General features: G+C 45.3%; 1 protein-coding gene across 1 annotated transcript; it reads left to right on the top strand.

Annotated features, from left to right (window-relative positions):
• Positions 1 to 858: 858 nt before the first annotated feature.
• On the top strand, positions 859 to 15,179 carry LOC119376939 (uncharacterized; the record flags this gene model as incomplete). Its single annotated transcript, XM_037646599.2, is given in 5 exon segments — positions 859 to 915; positions 6,287 to 6,361; positions 7,190 to 7,472; positions 10,360 to 10,617; positions 15,091 to 15,179. Coding segments are annotated over 5 exon segments (762 nt in total), but the record flags the coding sequence as incomplete, so codon positions are not given.
• Positions 15,180 to 25,728: the final 10,549 nt, after the last annotated feature.

The raw sequence follows: 25,728 nt of genomic DNA, 5'->3' as shown, positions 1-25,728 counted from the left end.
GTTGCAAAATGAGCAGGTTTTGTTAGATATAGGTTATTACTCTGCAGTGTCCTTGGGCTGGGTACGGAGTGTGCTATAGGCACCAGTTTGACGAAGTATACATGTGTGAATTCTTTATTCAAGCCGCAGAAACGATCTAGCATATTTGGGTACAGTAGAATGACTTCTCGACTATAAATATTTATAGCAGTCAAGGGGAAGTTGATAAGTGAAATGTGAGATATTAGCCGGCACTTGACAATTGGTCAAAAGGTAAAAGCATATTCTGTTAGAGAAGAATTTTTCTTTGTTCATTGTACAGCAAACAGTCTGTAAGCATTGTGAATCTGTGCAAACATGAAAAACATTACTTGGAGAGAGAGAGCTCATCCCCAGGCATCGTTTTTTGATGTGACCACAATTGTATGTGATCAAATTGAATAAACGAGGTTTAAGCACATGTGACCATTACATTGGTCCAGTTATGTTCGCTTTTCGAAAAATTTCCCTGCACTTATATTTGGTATTCCTGCATCCTGATCACATCACCCAAGCGAATATACCAGCGTAACAAATGCATGTGGTTAGATTGCGACAGTTGCACTTGCACAAGTTTCAATTACTTGTGAATGCAAACATTGCCTCTTTGGCAACGTGTTGGCAAATTAGCAGGTTAGATTTAGCTTAGTTGCCTTGCGTTTTCTGTTCCTTTTGTACACATATCCTTGCTACTTTCGTCACTTTTGCAAGTGACTTGCAAACACCTATTGCTATTTATTTCTTTTATACTTAAATGTGTACCCATGATAACTGCAAATTAAAATATTTTTCTCAGGCTAACGGCTATTTTCAAAGTGTCTGGGGTTCTTTGAATTCTAGGAAGGAATATGAACTCGACATCCTTGGAGATAGCAAGAACGGAACCACTTCTATTTGGTGAGTATGCTTCTGTGTCCCAGATAACATAATGCAAGTTGCATAGTTTTTTTTTTGAGTCATGCAAGCCGTCAATTTGCTGGATGTTTTCAGGTAAACTAGCAGTGTCGTAGGTATTCTCCCACTTCGTGATACCTATTTTTTTTCTTCGCCTGGTGTGATGGGAGAGTGGCACTGGCAGTTTTCTGAGCACAAAACTGCCATTCATTTCAGTTACAGCAGTATCGTTTTGTTAAATGGCACAGTGGAAAACTTGCGCACCTAAGCTTAGGTGCACATTTAGAACCTAGGGTGACCAAAATTAATCTGCTGGTCTATGCTCACAACCATAGTGTTAGGATGTTGCTCCACCATTCAACATAAATTTTAGCTAGTTGGTAACTGAACTTGTACGTCTTAACAAGCGCAAGAAGAGACGGGGGGAAACACGACGAAAACGGGAAACTGGACACGGAAAGCCAGTCTTGTTTCCATGTCTCTACTTTGTGTTGATTGTTGCTTTGACCTTGTTCAATAAACTACACATTTTTCTATCGGAGTTCAGTTTATAAGAACTCCCTGCACCAAGTTTATTAAACTTAAAAAATTGCTTTAATTGTAGAGTAAGTGCTGTTTGCTTTAAAATGTTCCCTTTGGCTCCCTGCTAACAATGCGTGCACCAAGGCCCTCTTACACTGGTAGTCCTGTTTGTACACTGGCAAAACTCTGATCATTAGAGGAGTGCTATTGAAATGGAGATGCTAGCTATTAAAAATATTAGTGAGTTTATACTGTTGCTTGTTCTACGCATGCCTTCAAGCAATACAGTCAAATCTCGTTACAACGAACACCACATTAACGAACATTTCAAATTAACGAACTTTTAAGAAATCCCGTGCCGACTGCTCATAGTTTTCAATGTAAAAATATTTCACTACTACGAACTTCAGAATAACGAACATTTCAGAATAACGACCGTTATTTAATTCCCGTGTAATCTTAACAACACCTCAGTACTACGAACTTATATCCCGAAATGCGAGGATTCTTCGATTTCAGTGTATCGGTCATGGCAGTCGGAGCTGTAAGGTAGCAGACGACGCAGCGTGAAGAGCGGATGCCCTCCCGCTAAAACCTGAGATGGCACGGGAGGAGAAAGACACGGGCGGAGAACTTTTTTTTTTTTCCCTTCGTTGCGGAATGGTTGAGGAGGGCGACAACGCATCAGGTTTTGTAAAGGCCCAATTGCATGCATAGCACGCGGCTTACGAGCGAAGGCGGCTGCGACAAACGGGCTCCGTCGCGCTGCTCGATTGAAAACTATTGCGCGCACGCAGGCAAATTACGAAAAAGAATTACAGAGTAGATGAATGACAACATGCCAAATTTATTAATGTCTTGTTTGAGATAAAGATGCCATAAAAGCGTTTCGGGACTTCCTTTTTTCGCAATCTTATGTTTAACCGCGGCAGTAGTATCTGCTGTGATCCCATGGGGCGCCCGGAAGCGTACGCTGCCTACACTACGTCGCACTTTGCAAACTGCGTTATGTTGGGGTTAGTCCACGAGGCGCATCTCGACAACGTTTTCCTCTTGCTGTCATAGAACGTTTAAGAAAAGCCGCAGCGCCTCACATCGTTGCTTCGCAGGGAGAAGGGCTACCTCACACGACGACGATGTTGACATTGCAGCAAGCTACCACCAATGCAGCAAGCTACCACCGAAACATCAAAACGAACCGTCGATCATAAATAACGACAAAATACGGCCGCTGCCTCGCTCTCCGCGTGAGATGGGGCTGTAAAGAAGGTAGTCTATAACTTGCATTCCTTGAAGTACGCGCCGATTGGAAGCATCACGAGCAAATTGCAACCGAAGCAAGGGTCAGAGATGCTGCCATGTTGTTGGATATCGTCATGCTCACTTCCGGGCGACAAGCGATGTTTTCTGGCTTTCCAGAAACCTGGGATGCCTTTCGTGCTTTTCGCGCTTGGCCAGTGGTCAGAACGACGGTCCGCTCGCGTTATCAGCGCGATCAGCCAGCCGTGTGGAATCGGAAATAGCATCGTTTCGCGATTGCACCCCTGCGACAAGCGACGGCGATGGATGGCCCTCCGCGACAGCAAATCCTGTCGGCCGTCGCTCAAAACTCGCGTGCATGCAGTTGGGCCTTAAAGGATTGCAGCGATGACGTGGACGACGATGTCACGGTAGCACCCGAAGATCGCGACGAGTCCGTGTCGGCCACAGATGCGTTGGACTACTTGAGGAAACTCCGCATATTCATAGAAAAAAGCGGAACAGCGACCGAAGCGGCGGATAAAAATGCGGACGGTCTAGAATCGTTCGTGACGCAGAGTTTGTGCTGCACCCATCAAAAAATGATCACGGACTATTTCAAATAAACGTGCCTTGTCTGACGTTCACGTGTGCATTGTTGTGAGAAACGAGTTCAAGGACGTACCGTTGCAAAGGTAGGACGTTTGCGTTACTGAAATTCTATTGTTATGGTAAATTTTTGGGCTTTCACTATAACGACCTTTCAGAATAACGAACATTTTTCCGCGGTCCCCTGAAGTTCGTTATACGGAGATTTCACTGTATGGAGCACTGATAATGCTTTAGAGGAACGCAGCTTCTAAAGCAAGCCCGACAGAAATAAGCTTGATGAAACAAAACATATGAGGCAAGCATAGTTTATTTTTATGCAGGGGTGTGCATTCTTGCACAAAATTATGGGAGAATTATTCTGTGCACACTACTGCTCTGATATTGCTCAAATTTTACAGAAATCTTGAATTTTTGTCCTCCATATCTTTTGATGTAAGGTTGACACAGTTACTTGACTAGTTTTTAGAGAAAGTGAACTTTCATTCGTTCATGGAAAAATTTTCTGCAAAGACTGCCTGTGTGGCAACCACCTCACTGCAGCAGCTTTCCGCAGCTGCCTTGAAGTGGTGGTAGAAATTTGTGCTAATGCAGTCTTTGCAGCAGATGGCTTTTTTCTGAAATAAAAGAAAATTCATTGTTTTCAAAGAAGCTAGGCAAGTAACTGTGCAAAGTGTTACATTGAAAGATAAATAGTCACATACAAGCTTTATGGAAATCGTGAGAATTTCCTAGATTTTGAGCGAAATATGCATGTTCCTGTATGCTGGAACAGAATCCATGTATTAACACAAGTAATCATTGTTTTTCATACTAAATATTGCATTAACTTTTGTGGCCATGGCAAAATGTTATTTTTGGGTAGTCCAGGAAATATTTTTTGCCGCCACAGAAAATACTTTATACCCTAAAGTATAGGGTATGAAATGGTAGGGGAAGAATTGGTCTTTCCTACACTGTTAACTTAAAACAGATTTATGATGAATATTACCAAGAAATAACCTAACAGAAAATGTAAAAACGAAATTGTAAGCACATAAGTGTGACTCTGCACAAGGTAAACATAAGAAAATTGAAATATACACTTTGAACACAAGGCCCTTAAAGAATAATACTGCAAATATAGCTCTGTAAGTGCAAAAGTTACATTTCTGTATGTATGTATGTAAATAAGCACTAGTGCCTGTCATGCCACCACGTGAAGGCAGTTTCTTGACGTGGTGAAACAAAGGTTGGCTGCACATGTTTCACAGAAAACATTTGTTTATGCTGAACTTCCTTTCTTTGTAGCATAGTTTGCAGTTGTGGTATTCAGTTTTTTGTGATTGGGGCTGGAGACCCTCCCGTGTATACGTTGAAGTGTACCCAGTTTCAGGATCTGCCAAAATCCATAATTTGTACCCCCATTTGACTTTGTCCTTCATGTACTGCTGAACACCAGACTGACTTTAGGTTTCACTCATCTATGAAAAGGTTCCGACGCGATTGAAAAAATGGCACGGATGAATTGTTTGTGTTGCAGTAGAGATGGCACGCGGTGAAGCTTCCCGCGGGATGCAACGGTAGTCTTCTCTGGATCAGACACTCAAGTAGGCAAGCAATGCCTTGAACCTTTTCCGTGGCATCACTGATGGTGAAAGAAGGCCTGCAAATATGTGTTCACTCCAATAACAATGCAAGCGTGCGTCTCTGATGATTTCGGTGTACACCAGAAGTCCAACAAGCATGCGCATCTCTTAAGTGACCTCCCTCCAGGAACCGTCCCTCACTGCAAGTTGGCTCTTAAAAAATATGCATCCACGCATACTCATTTGTGTGTTTGCATATCTCTCTCATGACTTTTGGCGGTGAGAAATAACATGAAGAAACCGCCGTGCGGCACGCTGGTGCACTAGGCCAAGGTCCACTCCAGGCAGTCTTCGCGAAGAGAACTCCATTGTTTGTGCGGCCGACGCCAAGCGGTCCCGCCCAAAGGGAGTTCACACCCTGCAGATAAGAGCTGTGACCTTTGGAACACGCTGGATATGTTTACATCAACATGTGACAGTGATAATACGACCCGAGGAGAAAGTGAAACTTACCGGCAGATACCTGCTGACGTTCCGGGGCGGGGCGGTTCCGGGATGCACTTTTCTCATCCATACTGAAGTCTGATGAGTCGAAGTCGTCTTCCGTATGTGTGCTGCTACCATCATTCAGAGATGCCAGCTCAGATTTATTGGAATTCGTCGAAATTCACTGTGCCCGTGGAGCATCTGCGAGCGACATTAACGCCATAAGTGAAACCACGAGCGCTCGCCTCCCTGACTCCAAAGGAGCTTTAAAAATCCCCCCCGCGATGGAGAAGAGAAAGTGAAAAGCAAAACTTTTACCTTCTAAATAATGCTAGCTGTCCAAAAGCGTGGTATGGAGAGCGCCGAAGTTGAATTTGTATTCATTGATAGATAACATACCGTATACACTCCACTAAGGGCTGCGCTCCTGTATGGGCCGCTCCCCCAACTTGGCAGTCCAAATTTTGAAAAAAAAATCTTGCCAGTGAACGGCAGTGTCATTGTGTCTCGCATACGCCACATTTTGCAGGAGCCACCAGATGGCAATAGTTGTCCTGCGGCTTCGTCACGCAGCGTTATCTGCGACCTTTGGCCGTGCGGTACTATCTGGGAGATGTTGCTTTTCTCGCCGGCGCCATTGGTCCTTTGTGCCGCCGTTCATTTTGACAACTGCCTATAGCACAACCGCTCACGGTGTCCGCAGCTAGACGCCGGATATCCCGTTGTTAGGTATATATGGCAAGATTAAATAGGTTTTCCCATGCATGGATCAAAAATTGAACAAAAATTTCAAACTTTTCCGTGGAAGGCCTGCACCCCATCAAAATCGCGGAAAAAAGTCTGGCCCTTACACAAGTGTTTACAGTACTATTGATGGGAATAGGCACTGTCATGAAAGTGATTAAAGAAGGCATAGGGATCTTTCCTCAAGCCTCATTACTTTTTTGCAGTGTGGAAGAAGTAACAGTGGATCAAACGCCGGAACCCCAGCCTCTGACTGAAGATGATGCAACGGATATCGTAAGGTGAGCTGGTCAGCCTTATCCATGTATTTTTTTTTTGTGTGTGCTTTGTCATATCGTAGTCTTCGTTCACATTGGCGTTGTGCTAGTTATTAGTGAAGCGGTGACTATTTTAAACTTTCACCTGTACAGCGCATTTACTTTTTTTCTAAGTCATTGTACACAATGTGTGACAGGCTTGTGTGTGCCCCTTTTTCAAATGAGTCACTTTTTCAAGTGACTTGCAAACACCCATTGCTAGTGTTTGGTATGTGTTCATGAGCTGCACAGGCATGACTGGTCTAAAGCATTTTTTTGTGAGGTACCCTTGGCAGGATCACCATGTGTGGGTACATAACCATGAAACACTCATTTTAGAATTGGTTCAAAGATAGGTATAGATATGTTGTTATAATCGTGGTGCCAAATCCCCTACAGCTCATAATCTGTCCCTCTTCACCTCCCCCCTTGCTCTTCTCGGTCCTCGTGGGAGTAAATCTTCGACTGCAGCCCACTGGCTGAGGGGAGTTTTGAGACCCCTGCATGGTCGATCACGCCAATGGGGACCGCATACCCACGGGCAAGCTTGGGGTGAGCAGAGGGCAAGCAACCCTTCCACCACCCCATGTGCACACGGGCACCATAAATAACACCCATGCAAGGAGTGGGATTGGGATTAGCTTTGGTGTGAAGGGGGCTAAGCCCCCCCTTCCCTTTGAGCCTTCTGGGTCTGCCAATGCTCTGCGTACTAGCTGTCTGATATAATGTATAGTTTCTAACTTGCCTGCTTTTCCTGTTCTTTACTGTACCAGAATAGCTTCACATACTGGCTATTGTTGCTGCTTTCTGCAGACAGCTGCAAGCAGTCTTGCTGGAGAATGGCCCATCCCAGGAGGAAGACCTGCTGAAAGCACTGGAACCTGAGCAGGCTCGCCGGGTTTTGGCTGTGTACGACACGTTGACTGACTTCTTGGATGGGCACCCAGGATTCAAACGGAAGGATGAGGACCTGCTTTCGTTCATCTACTACGTGGACCCTGATGAGGACGATGAGGGCGATGATGACGACTGCTACTACTCCTCCCTCACGACCAATCTTTGCAACGGACTCTCCGCACTGGCTGTCAGTGCCAAGGTGCAGTTAGCAGTTAACTGTGCACCTGAAGTTGTCTGTATTATTGTTTATAAGGGGAGCTTCCCATGTGTACCAGACTAGTACACTTTACAGAAAGATTACAGGTAACCTTCTAAAAGATCGATTAGTTATCATTTGCTGCCTCAAGCTAAGGGATTGGTACAGGGCCCTATGGCTGTGTTGCTGTGAGTCTCTCGTTTTCTGTCATGGATTTGCTCTTTTTGCCACACTACTCACTGGAGAGCATTACATGCCTCCACAATGTGTTTTTAGTTGTACTTTGCAGCCTTTATTTAAAGAATAAAGCATTCGTGCCACATTTAGTGTCCGTGTTGATTGTCCATGTCAGTGGGCCTAATATTGAAAATGGCCAAAGAGTAGCGGTTTTGTTAAATAAGCGTTGCTGCTCAAAATTATCCAGTCACTTGTAACGTGATCGAGTGTTGCTTTGTGCGTTAACTGTGTTCAAGCATAAAGAAGGGTTCAAGTTAATTACAAACCAGCATAAATGACTTGGAAAAAAAAAAGTTTCTCACTGGGCTTTTATTTGGATCAAGTTGATCTAAAATATCTAAACGAACTACAGTGTAGTAACTAAAATGGGCAGTACTACTTCCTAATGCATTCAGAGACCTAGCACACACCCAGTCTGATCGATTCTTAAGTATTGCACTCAAATCTTCTAAACTACAGAAAACATATAGAAAGACAATAAATTGTAGTTAGCTGGTAGGGATGATCCATCGTGAGCGTGTGAAAATGTTTGTGCTTAGCTTTTAATCTAGAGTGCAACCTTCCAGTTGTCTGCTTCTCTCGTTACCATGTCTTCACACCTGTTTTATACTGTAAAGAAAGCATGCTTGAGATTCTGACCATCAAAACAAAAACGTTAAAACATGTTCACTGAATTTGCATAGCTTTTTGTTGGCCTTCCACAACAGCACCTTGTCAGTCTCATCAAAGAGCATTCAGCGACAACACTAGTGAGTCTTTGTTTGTGGAGGTGAACTGGAGGGCAGTTAAGTTGCTATAATTCATCAGCCTATCCGCTGCAGGATTAAGCCCTTTTCCAATCGGTGATTTCCAACCAACCCAGTCTTGTGTGAGACAATTCCATTTTATGCCTGAAAATTTAATTTCATTGCTCCACCTAACCCTCTGCCATTCTCGGCTGCGCTTCCCATCTCTCGATATCCATTCTGACGCCCTATTTTACCATCAGTCTCATGTCCTGCTCATGATGTGACCTGCCCAGGTCCATCTTGTTTCATTAATACCTACTCGTGCACAGTGTCTAATCTAATCATGCACAGTGTCCATGCAACACTGGCCTGCATAAAGGTTCTACCCCTAACTTAGCCCAAGCTCCTCTTGACAATTTTCAGGATCCCACAAGCAAAAGCATGTCCAACATACGTGTTCCAAGACTGTACCTATGACGATATAGTCGGAAAAAGTAAGGCCTCCAAGACCTGTGTTTGTTGATTATAGCTGCGTTGGCTCATTGGAGGTGTTTCCATGCCATACTTCCATCTAATCGTGCAGTGTCCATGCAACACTGGACTGTATAAGGGTTCCACCCCTAACTTAGCGAAAGCCCCTCTTGACAATTTTCAGGATCCCGCAAGCAAAAGCATGACCTTCAACATCGTATTCCAAGACGGTACCTATGACGACAACATAGTCGGCAAAAGGAAGGCCTCCAAGACCTGTTTGTTGCTTATAGCTTCATTGCAAGTGCTTCCATGCCATACTTCCACGTTGCCATTGCATTTGAGCTGTCATTGTAATTCGCTGTGCCACAAACAAGAAGGAAGTCCACATGCACCTTTTATTTTATAGCGCAAAAATTTGCTGCCGCCATCTTGAATCTTGGTGCCGTTCTGGGAGAGTACCCCACTCCAGTTTGCTGGTAATTTCGACTTACTGAGGGGGGGCTCAGGATTTTGCGATACTCTTCTACTGAATATATAGTTAATTACAACTTAAGTATAAAATGTAAGCTCCGCTTACTGCTGTCACTGTCCCTTGCAGAGAAAATTTGCATTGATGCCCCATCCTATTGCATTTGCTCATTTCCGTGATGTCAGGCACCTTTCGCGTATTTCAGGTAGGTGCAGGAGTGTGCTTTACTGGGCTAGTTGGTACATGATTAAGACAAGAGCGAACAGCGCTGAACACGGGACAGAGAAGAACGACACACAAGCGCTGAACTAACAACCACTGGTTTATTGCTTAGAAATGCAATATATACGGAAGCATTGCGCAGTGCTTCCGTATTACGCAGTGCTTCCCTCATTCCGCATTGCGCAGTTACTGTGATTTTGTTGTCCTTATGCACAGTGCTTCCGTATATATTGCATTTCCAAACATGACAGCCTGTTCTGCCGACACGTCTGTTATGATGACTTCTTACCCCTCTTTGTGCATTGCGCAGTTACTGTTATTTTGTTGTCCTTCTGCGCAGTGCTTCCGTATATATTACATTTCCAAGCAATAAACCAGTGGTTGTGAGTTCAGCACTTGTCTGTCGTTCTTCTCCGTCCAGTGTTTAGCGCTGTTTGCTCTCATCTTATTCAGGTAGGTAGGTAGGTTGGGAATCTTGAACTTACTGCCAAATTTCAGCAAAGATTCTGACATCGCTGCTCAGGAAAACATAATATCTTAAGTAGGGACGATGAACTTCAGCGTAGCATTTACTCTAACAGGAAAAAAGTATATATGTTTACAATGGGAACCACCTGGCACAACTCTTGCACCTATGAAGTTGTAACTGACTAATGGGGTATGGTTGTCTGGCATAAAATCTCCAATCTTTGTAAATGTGCCATCAGTCACACTTGCGCAACAGCAGCAGCGCTAAGAGCTTGGATCATCTGCTTCACAGAATGCCGAGTACCAGTTTCACTCCCCGGTGGATAGCGACAGTGGATCCCAAAGCCTACGTACCGGCTCGTCCTGCAGCACTTCGTACGAGTCTGCCGTGGAGGAGGAGTACGAAGACGATGGGAAGAGCAAGAAGCCTGGCTGCAAGGACAGCTGGACCCAGACGCCCTCGCGGCCTCGTTGCCAGTCACGAGGCGTACAGGTGGTACAGCCGACATGCGACGCGGAGTCTCAGACTGAAGGATGGGACTCTGACCAGGTGCGTGACTTGGGCTGGCAAGGGTCTTGCACAGCTTGCTTTAAAAGTGGGCTGGAATGGGTGCTATGCCCTTTAGGGAATATTCTGTAATTCACTTCCTAGAATAAACAGAATATAATAGTACAGTAACTTCCATTAATAACCCCCTTTCCCTCCTGTTGACGAGTATAGTCATGAGATTTTGTACCAAAATGACCAATGAAGACTATACTCGGGTGATTCCACGTAAGATCGAACAAACGATGGCTGGTCGACCTCTCAAATTTATTTCAAAATTTTATATATTATTGCCTGATGAGTGGAAAGAAGATATCCGCAATTTGTTTTGCCGCCAAAAATTTTTTCGAACCACAGGAAATCAATAATGACGAAGAGGTGGAGTGGAGCGCTCATCTGCTCTGCTGTTTTGGCCAACTTTCGTTATGAATTGCACAAAATATATTAAAGTTAGGTAGCTGAAATTTATTTACCTAAATACATGCATGTCTTTGCTTCTGCTCAGGTATTTTTAGTTTTTATGTGTAGTGTAAATGTTTTTATAAAAAACCTTAAAAATGGCCCAATCGGCAAAATTTTCTTTACTTTCAAGGTCTTTATCTCAAAAAAGCCTTGTAGCAGAGGTACGAAAATTCCGCATTACGTTCTTCGCATGCTTATCTACCAAACTGCCAAATCTTGTATTTATATAACTTATCAGTAAAGAGGTATGATCCGGCTAAGTTCAAGAAAACACCGAACAATGAAAACTTCTGACGACAATTAAAAAAAAAACCCATTTTTTAAATTTCTTAAACTTTGTCCACTTATTCTCCTCCACATCAGCTTTCACAATCATTAAAAACATGTTGCATAATGTTGTTGCACTAATAGTTACGGCCCCTCCAATGAGACCCTTAGGCAAGGATGGGCAATTCTGACTTCTTGCCCAGCAAGTGTATAAAATGCAGACAGGATTGAATTTCTTTTTATTAAAAGGTCAGCAGGTACCTAAAAAGGTGTCGCCGGCACTGAAGACGTTAATTTTGAAATTATTTGGTCACTGCAGCGGCCACGAGTGCGGAGCTACCGAGTAGGCGCGCGCGCACCCGAGATGCTCGTTGTAAGAGACGGCGCAGTGAGAGCTCGTTCTCGCGTCCTCAGACCGATTGAGTTCGAAACAGCAACACCTCTCGGGTGACTTGAACGCACGTGCACCGGTAGTCACAGTGATCTGGTTAATTGCGTCGATTTCTTTTTCAGGGGGCATAAGAATGTCATCGTTAAACTGTGCGTTCCGTGAAGATCTTTCATTGCAGTGGTAGCAAAAGCACGCGTAGCACAAGTAGTCCGTCTCACTGACAGTCACTGATCTTTCGGGCGTTAAACGTTCCTTCAAAGCATTTATGTCTAGGTCAGTAACTCTGCGAAATTTTGGCTTCTTTGCAATAATTAAAGGAGTACTGACACGATTTTGAGACATCGCAAAAGGGACATTTTTTGCTTCGTTGGTATGCAGTGTCCACGCTGTCCACACACTGGAGTCGGAGAACACGTATAAAATATTTTAATTTGACTTTGAAGTTTTCGTCGCTGAGCATTTGCAAGCCAGGCACACTGCAAGGACATTATCCCGACAAGTCAAGACAGTTCTTCCGAGTTCGCGAGTTCTGCTTCCTGCATGCAGCCTAAATCGTAGAAATCACTGTCAGGGTCACTGGACGACAATTCACTCATCGTTGTCTATTGCACCTCGAGCAGATGACGGATTTCCCGCTAGTACGTCGCGAATACTCTGTATCTCCGTGACGTCACACTGCTATGAAACGACACAGAAGCCACCTTCTCGATATCGAAACCGAGAGTGTCTTTTTAAGGTGGCGCTAATTAAAATATATAGGATGCATTCCCAGGCACCACAATAGTCGTTTTACGTTTCTCGACACCAGTATTTTTATTTAGAGCAACAATCCGAAATTTTTTAAAATTCGTGTCAGTACTCCTTTAAGCTTCTTGTGCTTCGAAAGGTAGTCTCCACAATAGACTCATTCAGAGCTATACTTTCTCATCATGAGACGCACTGAAGGAGTAGAGTAAGAGCAAAGCACAAGAACTATCCGCGCCGAATGAAGTGTGAACAGCGCACCGAACGCGCGGCCAGTTCACGCCGTCTGCTGCCGACATCTAATATAGACAAGCGCATCCGGTTACCGATAGTTTTGCTTTTCTTTCCTTTGACAATCCATATTTTGCTTTGCCACTGGAGCGCCACGTTCATGCTTTCCACTGATCGCAACTGGCGCAGCGCAGTTTCTGTGGCAGCAGCGTGCGTGAAGCGAGCGCTCATAGCTCCCTTATAGAGTTTTCATCTTGCTTCCATCTCCGCCGTGTTATCAGCGCCTAGCTGAGATGCGAACAGAGGGCGGATATAATAGCGAAGCTCCAGTGCACGTGCGTTCAAGTCACCCGAGAGGTGTTGCTGTTTCGAACTCAATCGGTCTGAGGACGCGAGAACGAGCTCTCACTGCGCCGTCTCTTACAACGAGCATCTCGGGTGCGCGCGCGCCTACTCGGTAGCTCCGCGCTCGTGGCCGCTGCAGTGACCAAATAATTTCAAAATTAACGTCTTCAGTGCCGGCGACACCTTTTTAGGTACCTGCTGACCTTTTAATAAAAAGAAATTCAATCCTGCCTGCATTTTATACACTTGCTGGGCAAGAAGTCGGAATTGCCCATCCTTGCCTAAGGGTCTCATTGGAGGGGCCGTAACTATTAGTGCAACAACATTATGCAACATGTTTTTAATGATTGTGAAAGCTGATGTGGATGAGAATAAGTGGACAAAGTTTAAGAAATTTAAAAAGTGGGGTTTTTTTTTAATTGTCGTCAGAAGTTTTCATTGTTCGGTGTTTTCTTGAAATTAGCCCGATCATATCTCTTTGCTGAAAAGTTATATAAATACAAGATTTGGCAGTTTGGTAGATACGCATGCGAAGAACGTAATGCGGAATTTTCGTACCTCTGCTACAAGGCTTTTTTGAGATAAAGACCTTCAAAGTAAAGAAAATTTTGCCGATTGGGCCATATTTGAGGTTTTTTATAAAAACATCTACACTACACATAAAAACTAAAAACACCTGAGCAGAAGCAAAAACATGCATGTATTTAGGTAAATAAATTTCAGCTACCTAACTTTAATATATTTTGTGCAATTCATAACGAAATTTGGCCAAAACAGCAGAGCGGATGAGCGCTCCACTCCACCTCTTCGTCATTATTGATTTCCTGTGGTTCGAAAAAATTTTTGGCGGCAAAACAAATTGCGGATCTCTTCTTTCCACTCATCAGGCAATAATATATAAAATTTTGAAATAAATTTGAGAGGTCGACCAGCCATCGTTTGTTCGATCTTACGTGGAATCACCCACTCGTCAACAAAATTTGGTCCCACATGGAACCAATGGTGACTATACTTGTCATAGTTGTTTCTTGACACTACGTGGCCACACTTGTCCATGTTGGCCCATTTGTCTTGGCTTTCATTTTATTGCCATCTTTCATTGTATTGCCATGCGGTGAAACCATCTCTGAGCTATTTTTTTATGCAATTAGTGAAATAAAGGAACCCCATTGAATTGAAATACTGGTATGTACGTTTTATTCTGAAAAAAAAGCTATACAAATTGAGCTAAAAAAAAATTCCGCTAAATGTGGTACAATTTTCTTTTTTCACTGTAGAGAAAGGGTTTATCCTTTACGTTCGAGTTATTTTTGGAAAAAGTCTTCATAGAATTCTTATTACTTTATCAGACATAAAGAAGTACCTGCGCATAAGTTTGCTGGTGTCTTGTGTGGCAGCATAGCCAATGCACACTTTTGGAATTTCGCCTCTACTCTTTCTGTAACGGGGTGTGGTGTCCACAATGTCGGCCGTCGTTTCTGCAGAACATGTCTAAGAGGTGTTCTTCAGCAGGCTGTAATGGAGTGAAGCTGGAAGTGGGTCAAGGGACTCGAAGTGAATTGGGACATCTTGCACGGGTGCTAGAAAACTATAGTTGGGTACAACTTTAGAAGACAGGAGAGGCCCCGTCCAGATGACCGAAGCGCAGCAGCCAATTGCCTCCGCGACTAAACGCTCTCCGTTCTCCGTTGGCAGGGTCACCGGCCGTTCAGCTCATGACGTCACCTGAAGTGCGCACCTATTGGTGGAGGCTCGTGTGCATCCGCCTTTGAGGAGAAAATGCCACTGCCTTCTAAAGTTGTGCCTGACTATAGTGTGTTTTTACAGACGCCATTTCCGTGACAGAAATGACATCATAAATTAATGGAACCTGGCATGAAGCACTAATATCGAAAAAGAGTGCGAGTTGCACATGTATATGCGGTGCATACTCTACAGCTGGTCCAGAAATGAGGTTCTAAACATCTGGTTTGCCCTTAGTTGTCGGTTATGACAGCAATCTTGGTGGGGTCAAAGCATTATTTCTTGCTTCGCAGATAACCGAGCTGGAGCTACTGCTGAGGAAACGAGACGCCGAAATTTTTGAACTCCAAGAGAGGCTGGCATCTATTCAGGAAGAGCATGCGTGAGTTTCGGGGTGTTAGCCAGTGCTGAAGCAAGGTACCTACAGTAAGATATGGAGGCCTCCAGAAATTTCGTCCTTTTGGGGTTCTTTAAAGGGCATCTAATTCTAAGCCAGAATTGAACCAGTCACCGAGCACAGTAACCGTAAGATTCATGTCTGCCTAAAGGGACACTGAAATTAAACAATAAATTAGACTGGTAAATTACTTTGAAAAATCTGTTGCTCATTTTGCCACCATGGTTCATTAAAGGGGTCATGAAGCACCCCTTGGGCTGATTGAAAAAACACATCCTGCGGAAAGCTGACACGGCTATGAACTGCTCTGCCAAATATTAGTCGTGCGCGCCGCGTAATGGCCACAAGCGGAGCGCGAAGTTGCCGTTTCCCCAGGCACCCTCTTTTCAAACAGAGGCCGGTTCTCACTCTCGTCGGTGGGCGGGGCGTCTGTCCGCTGTACGTTGCAAGAGACATAGCATGCTTATTGGCCGATAGCCGACGTAAATCGAGAGCGGCGTTCGGATCAGATGCGCTTCTTGCCGCAGGGTGCCGCCACTTGCCGGCGCCGCCCTCCTCAGTACACGGTAGCCGCACTCGCGCAAGCGAATCACAGCGGGAGGGCGATCGCGTTTCATGACGCGCGCTGGCGTAACTTCTTTCCCCCATGCCATCCCTCCCTGTCTAGCTTCCAGTGCGCTCGTCGGCACGAGAAAAGAGAGAAAGCGCTGGGAGCGTGCGCCAAACCCCCGTAACTCCGCTGATTCTTGACGGATTCGAGAAATTTTTGCGGCAATCGATTCGGGAGGCAGTACACTCCGATACTGAGGCCATTAGATCATTACTTGGAAAAGTGGTTCATGACCCCTTTAAGGTAGGTCACCACCTTCAAAAAAAAAGATTTTTTAGGATTTTATTTTTTCAAGCTCACTGTCTATTCAAGAATATTTAGCGGAAATCATTATGTAGTCACCTTGAACCTTAAAGGGCCCCTAAACCACCCTGAGGGGGAAATTTAGTTGTGGTGTTGCAGTTGTGCACGAGTGTACAATGAGCACGTAGCCGTAATAATTTTTCGTAACCGTGGTGCAATAGCGGAGCTGCGCGCATTTGTTACAAAAGACGCCCTCCCTCGTTTTGCTCCTCCTCCACTTGTCGGCTCGTCTCTCCTGGCTGAGTGTTCTCCTCGCTGTGCATGGAGGAAGAGCAAGCGCGTGTGCCTGCGAGCGGACACGGAGTGAAGGGATTGTTTCTTGATATTTTTGGGGCGCCCGTGGCTCGTAGCGCTTCTGCGTTTGGTATTGATCGTGGTTGCATTCTCAACTCAATGCACGTGTTTACTTGAAATGTTAAAAAAAATATATATGAAGTGGTTTAGGGGCCCTTTAATGGATGGAAAATCAATGTCAGAAATTGCCTGCAGAAATCTCCAATGGTGACGTCACTCATTCGTTGAAGTTTTTTTGTGTTGGGACCACACTGGCACAACGAAATTTCCTGAATTGGTATTTTAAGTCTCTGACTCCCTCAAAAGACAATGTACTTTATTTTCATTGATTAGGAACTTCATAGGCCCAAGCAGACGCCGTTAAAATGACGTCGTTACAACTGGTGCGGGAATTTCAGTGCGGTGTCGCCACCAGTGTTTTCTTCTTGCGCATTTTCTCGCTAACCATGGGTCTTCTCACAGCAAGCATGGTGTTTTTGATATTGTGAAAGAGTAATTTACTAACGCGAGAAAAATTTTTCTCTTTAGTGCCTCTTTAAGCAACATTCTTGGGCTGAACGTATCTTAAGAAAGCTTAGAAAGTTTCTTCAGGTCTATTTATGGAAGTTCGGTTTTAAAGCATGATGAAGCAAAATTTGACGATTACTTGCATCAGCAAACGTGCACCTTGTTTTAAGTATGACGGGTTTAAGTGTGCCACATGTGAGGTACAGTCGAACTCCGCTACAATGAGCTCCGCTTCAGCGAAATTTCCGGTACAACGAAAAATTCTCGGTTCCCCATCAACAATCCATAGGAGTCAATGCATAAATATGCTCGCCACAACGAACACTTTTTCTGCTGCTGTTCCGCTTCAACGAAATTTGACGATGCCATTCCGGGCTCAAAAATTTAATTTACCGTGCAATAAACACAATCTCGGACATTTTGATGCATTTTAGAACATAAAAATACGAATTCAAAGTCTGAATCGCGTGTTGGAACCACCAGAAACCGCCGCTGTTGACTGAGCATGGGGGCCGCCATTGCTTGATAGCGATGGCGATCAGACTGCCCTGCTTTCGCAACTGGCTTGAGTTACTTCATAGTCGCAGACAATCCGAAGCCAAAGCTCAGTTGTCGATACTGGTACAGTGTACTAGAAGGGGGCAGTGGAACGAACGAAGCGGCCGCGCCGCATCTCGGGTGATGCTCCGACGGGCGACCGTAGCGGCGGCGCTGTGGTCACTTTGTACTGAAGCTGTGGAGAGCGTCTGCATTTGGCGCGCGCTCGTCGCAGCCTACGAAAGCGTGTAATTGCGCGTTTTGAGCGCGTTTAATGCATTACTGAGCTTCAATAGGTGTCTCAACGCCTGCTACGCGTCATGGTGCATGAGTGAATATGCAGGCGTGCCAAAATTGCGCCGAGATACTTCCTGTTCTTGGAGCCTGCCGACCCCCAAAGAAGGTGACAATCGGATTTTGCGCACATGCATCTAGCTGCTCACTGACTGCTGTGCGGTTTGCAAGCAGCACTTCGAGCCGCGCTACAATATAAGTGACTACGAACACTGACTACGAAGAACTAACGAACCAGCGACGAAAGCCTACAATTCTTCTGCCGGCAGTCTGTATACGATATACCCAGAGCATTGATCTCTGTATGAGCTCCAATGCGCTCGACTGTTTCATGAGTAACTGGAGCACAAATGACTCTATCGCATCATTTATATTAGTGACGGCTGAGTTCTGCCAGTGTTGCCCTGTTCCTTAATGCGAAAGGCTATCTTGTTTCTACAGCATGCTTCCGCTGGTTACGATGCAATCGGTTATGCGACCTCTGAGGGCTTAAAATACCAAGAAGGCGAGCCAGGAAGCCGAGCCGAAGGGCGCGTGGTTCACCTCCGAGGCACAAACTTCATGCATCAAGGGCTTATCTTCAAACTCACAAGTAAAAGGCGCAGAGTGAAATATAGGCCCGTCGTTATTCTGCCTAAATTCATTACAGAGCCTGTTCCCTCACTTTCAATGGACAGCTTATTATTGCACTTTTCCTGACCTTCTATCGATGCCATTAGAAAGACTTCTTTTGGACAAAACGTTTTGGTATTATAAGTTCAGTGCTTTGCCTGTAAAGTGTCAAAAGTGGAAGCCAGGAAGGGGCGGTGGGGCTCTATGTTTTGCGAGATTATGGTTATATAATAAATATAGATAATATATAGTATATATATATATATATATATACACACACACGCACAGATACGGACAGTAAAGTATCCCCTCCACAACCGGCGCCTAGCAATTAATAACAATATCCGTGCAAGGCACCTGAGGACGACCGTTATCTGTACCGGTCGAGTTAACTTTCAGTTCCAATACCTTTGAGCCCTCGTAATGTCTAAGTCATATTTACAGCGCATTTGTAAAGATACGCGCCGTACACGCATGCAGCTTTGCCAACGCGCGGTAAATGTTCGGTGTGCTTTCGGCACAATATCAGCTCACAGCTTTCTGAGCACAGTTAAATGCCATTAGAGCAGCTCAGTTACTCTGAATAAACTAGACGCCGAGTCACCACCAAAGAAAGCATTAGGGCAGAAGAAATCAGAATAAGACACGTCCTTTTTGTTTCCTCTGTCTCTTCTGGCAGTCGTTCGGCGTCTACTTAATTGAGAGTAATTGTTCTAAATAGCCCAGCAATAAGTTCGGCTCAATTACACTGAGATCGTGAATATTCACGGTCGGTGTCAGCCCGTTTTCATTTTTATATTTTGCGTACTTTCCAGCAGTCACTTCGGCTGCAAGAACTGATTTGCAGTATCTCTCAAAGGCATATATGAAGCAGGCATCTATTAAAAGCTTTGAAGTGTCGTCCATCAAGGCTTACGACGACAATTCCTACGCTTGATAATGATAGACACGCAACGAAAGCCACATCAGTGCCCAGTCAGCCGGGTGCCGCCGACGAGTCCAGCAGTTCTAGCGGCCCGTTCTAGCGCGCCGCGCCGCGCGCCTTCAGTACCGAGCGACTGCAGCGCCGCCGCTACGGTCGACGCGGAAGGCATCAGGCGGCGAGGCGCGTTCACGCCACTCGACAGTTCTAGTACACTCTACCTAGGTACCTAGCTGACGGCAACAAAAGGATTCCCCGACAGCCGTCACGAGAGGGCCACCCAAACGCTATAGCCGAAACATTAATAACAGGAGTTTATCGTAAGGCTTTTCTTGTTGTACAAAAAGCAATGATTCTTTATTATACTCAGACGTAGCAGTAGCTAGCGTGTTCGCCCTTTACCAGTTTTCTTAATATTAAACCGGAACTTCCGCTTGTGTACCGTTTAGGCTACGGAAACACGCGGCGGAGCGCGCGCAGTCACGTGGGGCGTGACGTCGCTGCGCCGTTGCTACAGACGCTCCTCTCCGCTCCTCGCGCCGTTGCTATGGGACGGCGGATTCAGGGTCGCTTATAAAGTGCATTCGCACTTAAAAAAAAAAAAAAAACGTACAGCAGGCGCGACGAATCAGTGTACAAGTAGGCGACGGCGGCGGTATCGTCGACAGCACGTTTTTGTGCAGTGTTAACTGGTTGGTCCCACGGTCGCCTAAACCTACAGAAACGACATCAGCATTATCGATTAAATAAGTTAAATAACTTTTTTGTCTGTGTAATGTTTGCGAAAACTGAGAATAAACTGTTTACTAGTACACCACTATTGTAACACACCAAATTGAAGAATTTTTATCACGTCCCATGCCATGAGAACCACATGTTTGTTTTCGTGATGCTGAGCGGTTTTATGACGCTGTTATTTCGTTGCAAGTGAGGAGAACGACGACCGCACGAAGCTCGGCGACGAATAAATACGTGGTCGCTCCGTCACCGTGCCGGCGACGGAAACGGAGAGCACCGCTCTACGTCGTTGTCAACCCGTTTTTGAAGAGAAAACGACCAGGAAATCCTCTCCCCTGACGAGAAGCGCTGCCGTGGCGGTGACACGGCGGAGCGTGTGACGAATATTTGGTTGAGGCATGCATTATAAGCGCGAATTGTTGGGCCAATTGGTTTCGTGTTAAAGAGGAACCTACTTACTCTTGGACTGTGAACGAAGCCTGGAAATGTGGCACGTGTGCGCGCAGATCCAAAGCTAATTGTAAGAACCACGCCCGGACTCCTGAAGCGTAGTAAGCCTCCAGGGGCCCACCCACGATGTGAAAAGTCAGGCGGGCTGCTGCCGGACTCGTCAACTTGTAACATGCCTTCGCCTCTCCTTCGAATGGTGCTGATGCCGCGCAGCGTGCCACCGGAGAAGCCCGCTCTCACGTTCAAAAGGCCATCATTCACGTTCTCCACAAAGTCGGGCAAATCTATTTTGGAAAAGCGGTCCGACTCGAGCAGCTTTTTCAGACCTCTGTCGAAAACCGACTCGCGTAGGTTGCAGGTCTCTGCGAAGAAAAAAAAAGAGAAAGAAAGAAAGAAAGCAACGAGCTGTTTGGCGTTCAGAAACGGCGTGAGTGAAATACGTTTCAATCTTACAAAAATTTAATCCGGCCGCTTTAAGGGCAGAAAGCATATTAGGGAGTTTTAGATTCAGCGTCTCAAAGTGTAGACTGCGAAATGCAAAGTCGGCCGAGTTCGGTTCGTATTCATCACGAAATTTCAGCGCGCACAAAAAGCAAGGACACAGTGTGGGGGACAAACGAGCGTGTTTGGAATTTGGGATGTTACCCTAATGTAGCGGCAAAGAGGTTTTGGTGCGAAATCTCATTCATTTCTCTCCTGGTAATCGAACTACTGATGCAAAGTTCCGGTCGAAGGGTGTTCAGGTACGGCCTTGTTGGTAAGAAACCAGTTGTGCTTACTTGTACCCGTCCGTCTTCATCATCGTCATCATTGTCATCAATATTTAGTAACCCTTCCACAAGAGAATGGTGAGGGGGAACATACATTACTAAAGAGCAGAAGCAACCATGCGACGTGAAGTACAAAGCCCTAGTGGTATACAGCTTATACAATTCAATTAAATACAGCCTCAAAGTCTCCGAACGCTTACTCACCGCTTAGAAACTTCACCAGGCTACGGCTATTGAGAGAGAGAGAAAGAAAGGCTAACTAGAGGAAAACGGAGGGTTGGAAGCGGTAAACGAGGACTTGTTTTCTTCGAGACAGAAAGTAACTACTGCTACGACAGTCGCTGCCTGATGAGGAAAAGTCCCCTTGACAAAACGTCGGCAACACCGATATTTCGCTTTACCGTCGAATGCCTCTATCATTCCGAAGATACTTAGTGTTTCGTATTATAGCGTCCATCACAAAGTAGGCTTAGTATTCCAAATAAAACAGTATGTCAGTCAGCGTACCGCCCGCTTGTCTTTTCTTCCTCTTTGAGTGCGAACAACTTGCCTGCTTCATGACTCGAGACCGGATTTTAGGCAAATGCCTATTTTGTTCCTTGCGCGCCTATCGCGCCATTTTGATATATGAGCATGAATTAGAGGCTAAGAAGGGTTTTCATAGTGCCTACAAATGCCTATTTTTGGCGTTTGTGCCTAAATGCTTACAAATGCCTACAAATGCCTATTTTCAATATTGGAGCTAATATCAACACCATTTAGCCTCACGTTTCGCTCCCGGGTGCAGTTTGAGACCGTTATTCATGTTTAACCATGGGGTTCAACCTAGTCCTCTAGCTGAACCAACTCCCGGAAACAACCGCTAGCAGCAGTGAAGTGGGACACGCCGGCGAGCACGTGCCGCCGCGCTGACATGGCGCGAGCAGTTGGGGAATGAGAAAACGCGGAGAGCCGCAGCGGAAAGGAGAGTGAAGAGCAAAAAAAAGAAATAAAAATGTGATGTGCACGCAGCTTTTGTTTTGTTTGTAGTGTACTTTTTAAGGTGTTCATTGCAGTAGGGTAGCCAGAATTTCTTTTTTTTTTTGGGGGGGGGGGGGTTCAACCATACTTTATGTATGTTCGTGCGTGCGTTTGTATGTGTGCATGTGCATGCAAGACTGAAAAGTTTCGGGGGGTGGGGAGAGGTTCAGCCCCCCTGAACCCCCCCGCCTGTCTACGCCAGTGGTTCACTGCCAGGGGAGAAATTGGCTCTACGCGATTCGACCCGTTCAATAGGGGGAAGCCCTCCCTTCTGGTCTTTCAGCGATCTGGCTATGCGTTCCTGCTCTGCCCTTCTCAGTCGTGCCGAAAAGACACTCAGGGGTGTGCTGATTCGACAGTGGGCACTTCACTCACCGTGCAGAACAAGGGAGAGACCATGTTCTGCGAACCGTTCGGGACAAAGCACAATCGAACGGTTATGTTTAACTGTTGGCGCCTTTGTGCCATCTTAAGCTCTAACATTTTTATTTTCCTGTCGTAGATAGAAGTCGCGCACGTCTTCGTTTGAAATTATTTGCATTTACGTGAAAGTTTATTGTGCCTATATTTACGATATTGGAGGCCTACAACGTTGTTTTGCCTGCCTATTTCTTGCGCCTAAAATGAGCTTTTTTTAATGCCTAAAAATCCGGCCTTTATTAATGACATTTGTTAAACAAAGCAAGTGTGTGCGTTCTCAGTGTTTTCAATAGTGTGTCAAGGACAATTGATGTGTTTTATGAAAGAAAAAGGGACAACAGGTGCGCTTTCAGCATTTTCAAGTGCTAGGCGGTTTCACTGCGCTTATACGCGTGTCTGTCGATAAGGATTTGTGTATTTTTAAACATAGGACGCAAAAGCCTTCGGTTTTCTGTCGCGCACTTAATTCGCTAAGCCCGGACGACCAAAAGAAAACATGCAGATGTAATTCATAAATAGTTATTTTGATAGCAGCAGGCCAGCTAGGAGACCCAGCCGTTGCGACTGTGCAGGCACCTATTGTTCTGCGAACTTGCGAAACACGTAAATAGCGACTGCCTCACTATGAATGCCCCAAAATACAGAATCCAATCTAAACGCTGCGCGAGCACATCAAAAATAACTAAATGTTCGGAGATTTTCGGGTTGTCACTTCCCCCTTTTAAAGTTACGCTTCCGTTCTGCGAGTACTTCACATGAAGACATCCTCCGCAAACGTGGTCGAAGGTTCAAGTGCACGTCCGTTTATCTAATGGGTCTCTCTTTACGTGGCACCTGTGTAAGGACGTGAAAAAAACGTATCGCTTTCGAAAGCCTTACGGGCGCGTTGCTGGACGAGATGTTGTGTGGAGTGTTGTAAATTAGGATTATTCACGCAGGTGGCTCACTGCCAAGTTACGTTTCAGGAACTTTTACTCCTTTTTGTACCAACGATTCGCATAGTAGGAATCGCAATGCTTCGCAAGGAATAGCGTCAAGCAGATGAACAGACGAGATAAAGAAAGCGAGGAATCAGTGGGTAAGTGATTAATCCCGAGATGCTATGTAATCTTGGTGCTGTATGGGTGGTACTTTGCCGCAGTCCATTAAGTCGACTGTAAATTTTTGGTACGCTTTGATTGGCTATACTTCGAGAGCCAGCGGACAGCCATTGTGACCGCCGTCTCCGTTTTCTATCCAACCTGTGCAATCTGAAATTGACCGCCCACTCAGCGGACTCTTAAAGAATACCACGCCAAGTCAGTAAATATCCCTAGAAGTTGGCTTATGTAATGTCATCGATGATGTGATCATCAGTGAATAATGTGATGACATCATGGTCGCTGTAGCACACCTTATAAACCTGCCGCCTAAAGTATAACAGTTGCCTTATGCAGGGCATGTAAATCATACCTAAGAGATTATATATGGCACATTTTTCACCTCCCTCCCCATAATTGCGAATTCAGAATAATAATATATAATAATTGTTGGGGTTTAACGTCCAAAAACCACGATTTGATAATGGGAGACGCCGTAGAGGAGGGCTCCGGAAATTTTGACCATCTGGTGTTCTTTAACGTGCACTTAAATCTAGCGAATTCAGAATCTTGAAACACATAAAGCTTTTTGTAGTCTGTTGAACCAGCGACAGAAAGCTTTGATTCTATTTTACAAATGTTACTCAGTATATCTTCCCCGAGTCCTTATTTTTTTTTCTAGAGGAGAAAAAGTAAAATTCTGTCGCTTGAGAAGCGAAATCCAGACCCTCGAGTATTTAAGAAAGCATCGAATTGAAAAGAACCATCAGAGTCGAAACATCTTCAATAAAGATCCAGTTGCGACTGTCATTACCGACTTTGTGGAATATAGCGAATGAAAAATATGAATATAAAAAGATGGGAGAATAAAAGAATAATACCGACAGAATACACGTAATTTGCACAAACATCCCGAATATTGACCATTACTGAGGAGAGCGTATAAAATTAGGCGGTGCCATGAAATTAGGAAATTTAAATTTGCAGCAGGCCAGTGCACAGCAGGGTTAATATGATATCACTGAGAGTGGGCTTCACCCTGCATTCGACAAGGCGTATGTGCAAACGTAGGTGTAGACCAGAGGCGTCGTAGTTACATTTCCGGGGAAGGAGGGGTGCATGTATTAGAAGTTGATCTCAGATTGTTATGATCAGGATTTGCAAGTATACGCGAGGGCCACTCCAGCAGTGTACCACATTTCTAGAACAAAATACAGCTGGTATAGACCGAGACAGCAAGGGGTGTTGGCCAGTCAAGTTTGCCGCGAGCGCTCCACTGCTCACCCCCTTCCCTACCGGCATCCCCGTAACTGACGCCTGTAGTGCAGATAATGAAGTGAGGGGAGCAGAAGGTGCAACCTTATAAACAGGCGTAGTTAGAAAATTGCTGCAAAGTAAACTCACCGCAGTTGGACAACGACAGCAGCGAAACGAAGACAAAGCACGTCGAGAGAGACATATTTTGCAGGTTTAGCGAACCAGCCATATGTTTGTCCCAGAGGGGATCTCTGCGTTCTGGTGCCGCCGAGGAAACGAAGCGAGTGCGATGGGCCCTCCACGCTGTCGGCGAGTTTATACGTTTCAGGGGCCCGCAACGATAACGCTATCTGGTTCTTGGCTACTTATAGCATTGCGACAGAACCCGACCGTAGGTCGGATTCATTTACACGCCGGAAGCCTGCTCAGTCGCGGCCGTTCCGTCGTAGCAGAGTGTCGTGAAGTGTGTGTTTGTGTCGGTGTGTACGTGTGTGTGTGTGTGTGCGAGTGGGGGGGGGGGGGTGTTGTGTTCGTGAGAACGAGGAACCGAAAGAGGAAACCGAGCACGGGCACGATTAAGCAACGCGGTGCAATAGACCACACGAAAACATAGTTTCGGTTTCTCTGGAAAACGTTTTTCGCGCAACCGGACCATGAAGATTGCACAAAGAGTCTTTCACACATAGTAGCGGCTGCAGAAGCAAGAAGTTTGAGAATGGCA

The sequence above is a fragment of the Rhipicephalus sanguineus genome, unplaced genomic scaffold, assembly GCF_013339695.2.
Source record: "Rhipicephalus sanguineus isolate Rsan-2018 unplaced genomic scaffold, BIME_Rsan_1.4 Seq2874, whole genome shotgun sequence".
NCBI classification, from domain to species: Eukaryota; Metazoa; Arthropoda; class Arachnida; order Ixodida; family Ixodidae; genus Rhipicephalus; species Rhipicephalus sanguineus.
The sequence above is the reverse complement of the archived record's forward strand: the minus strand, read 5'-3'. Positions and strand labels throughout refer to the sequence as shown.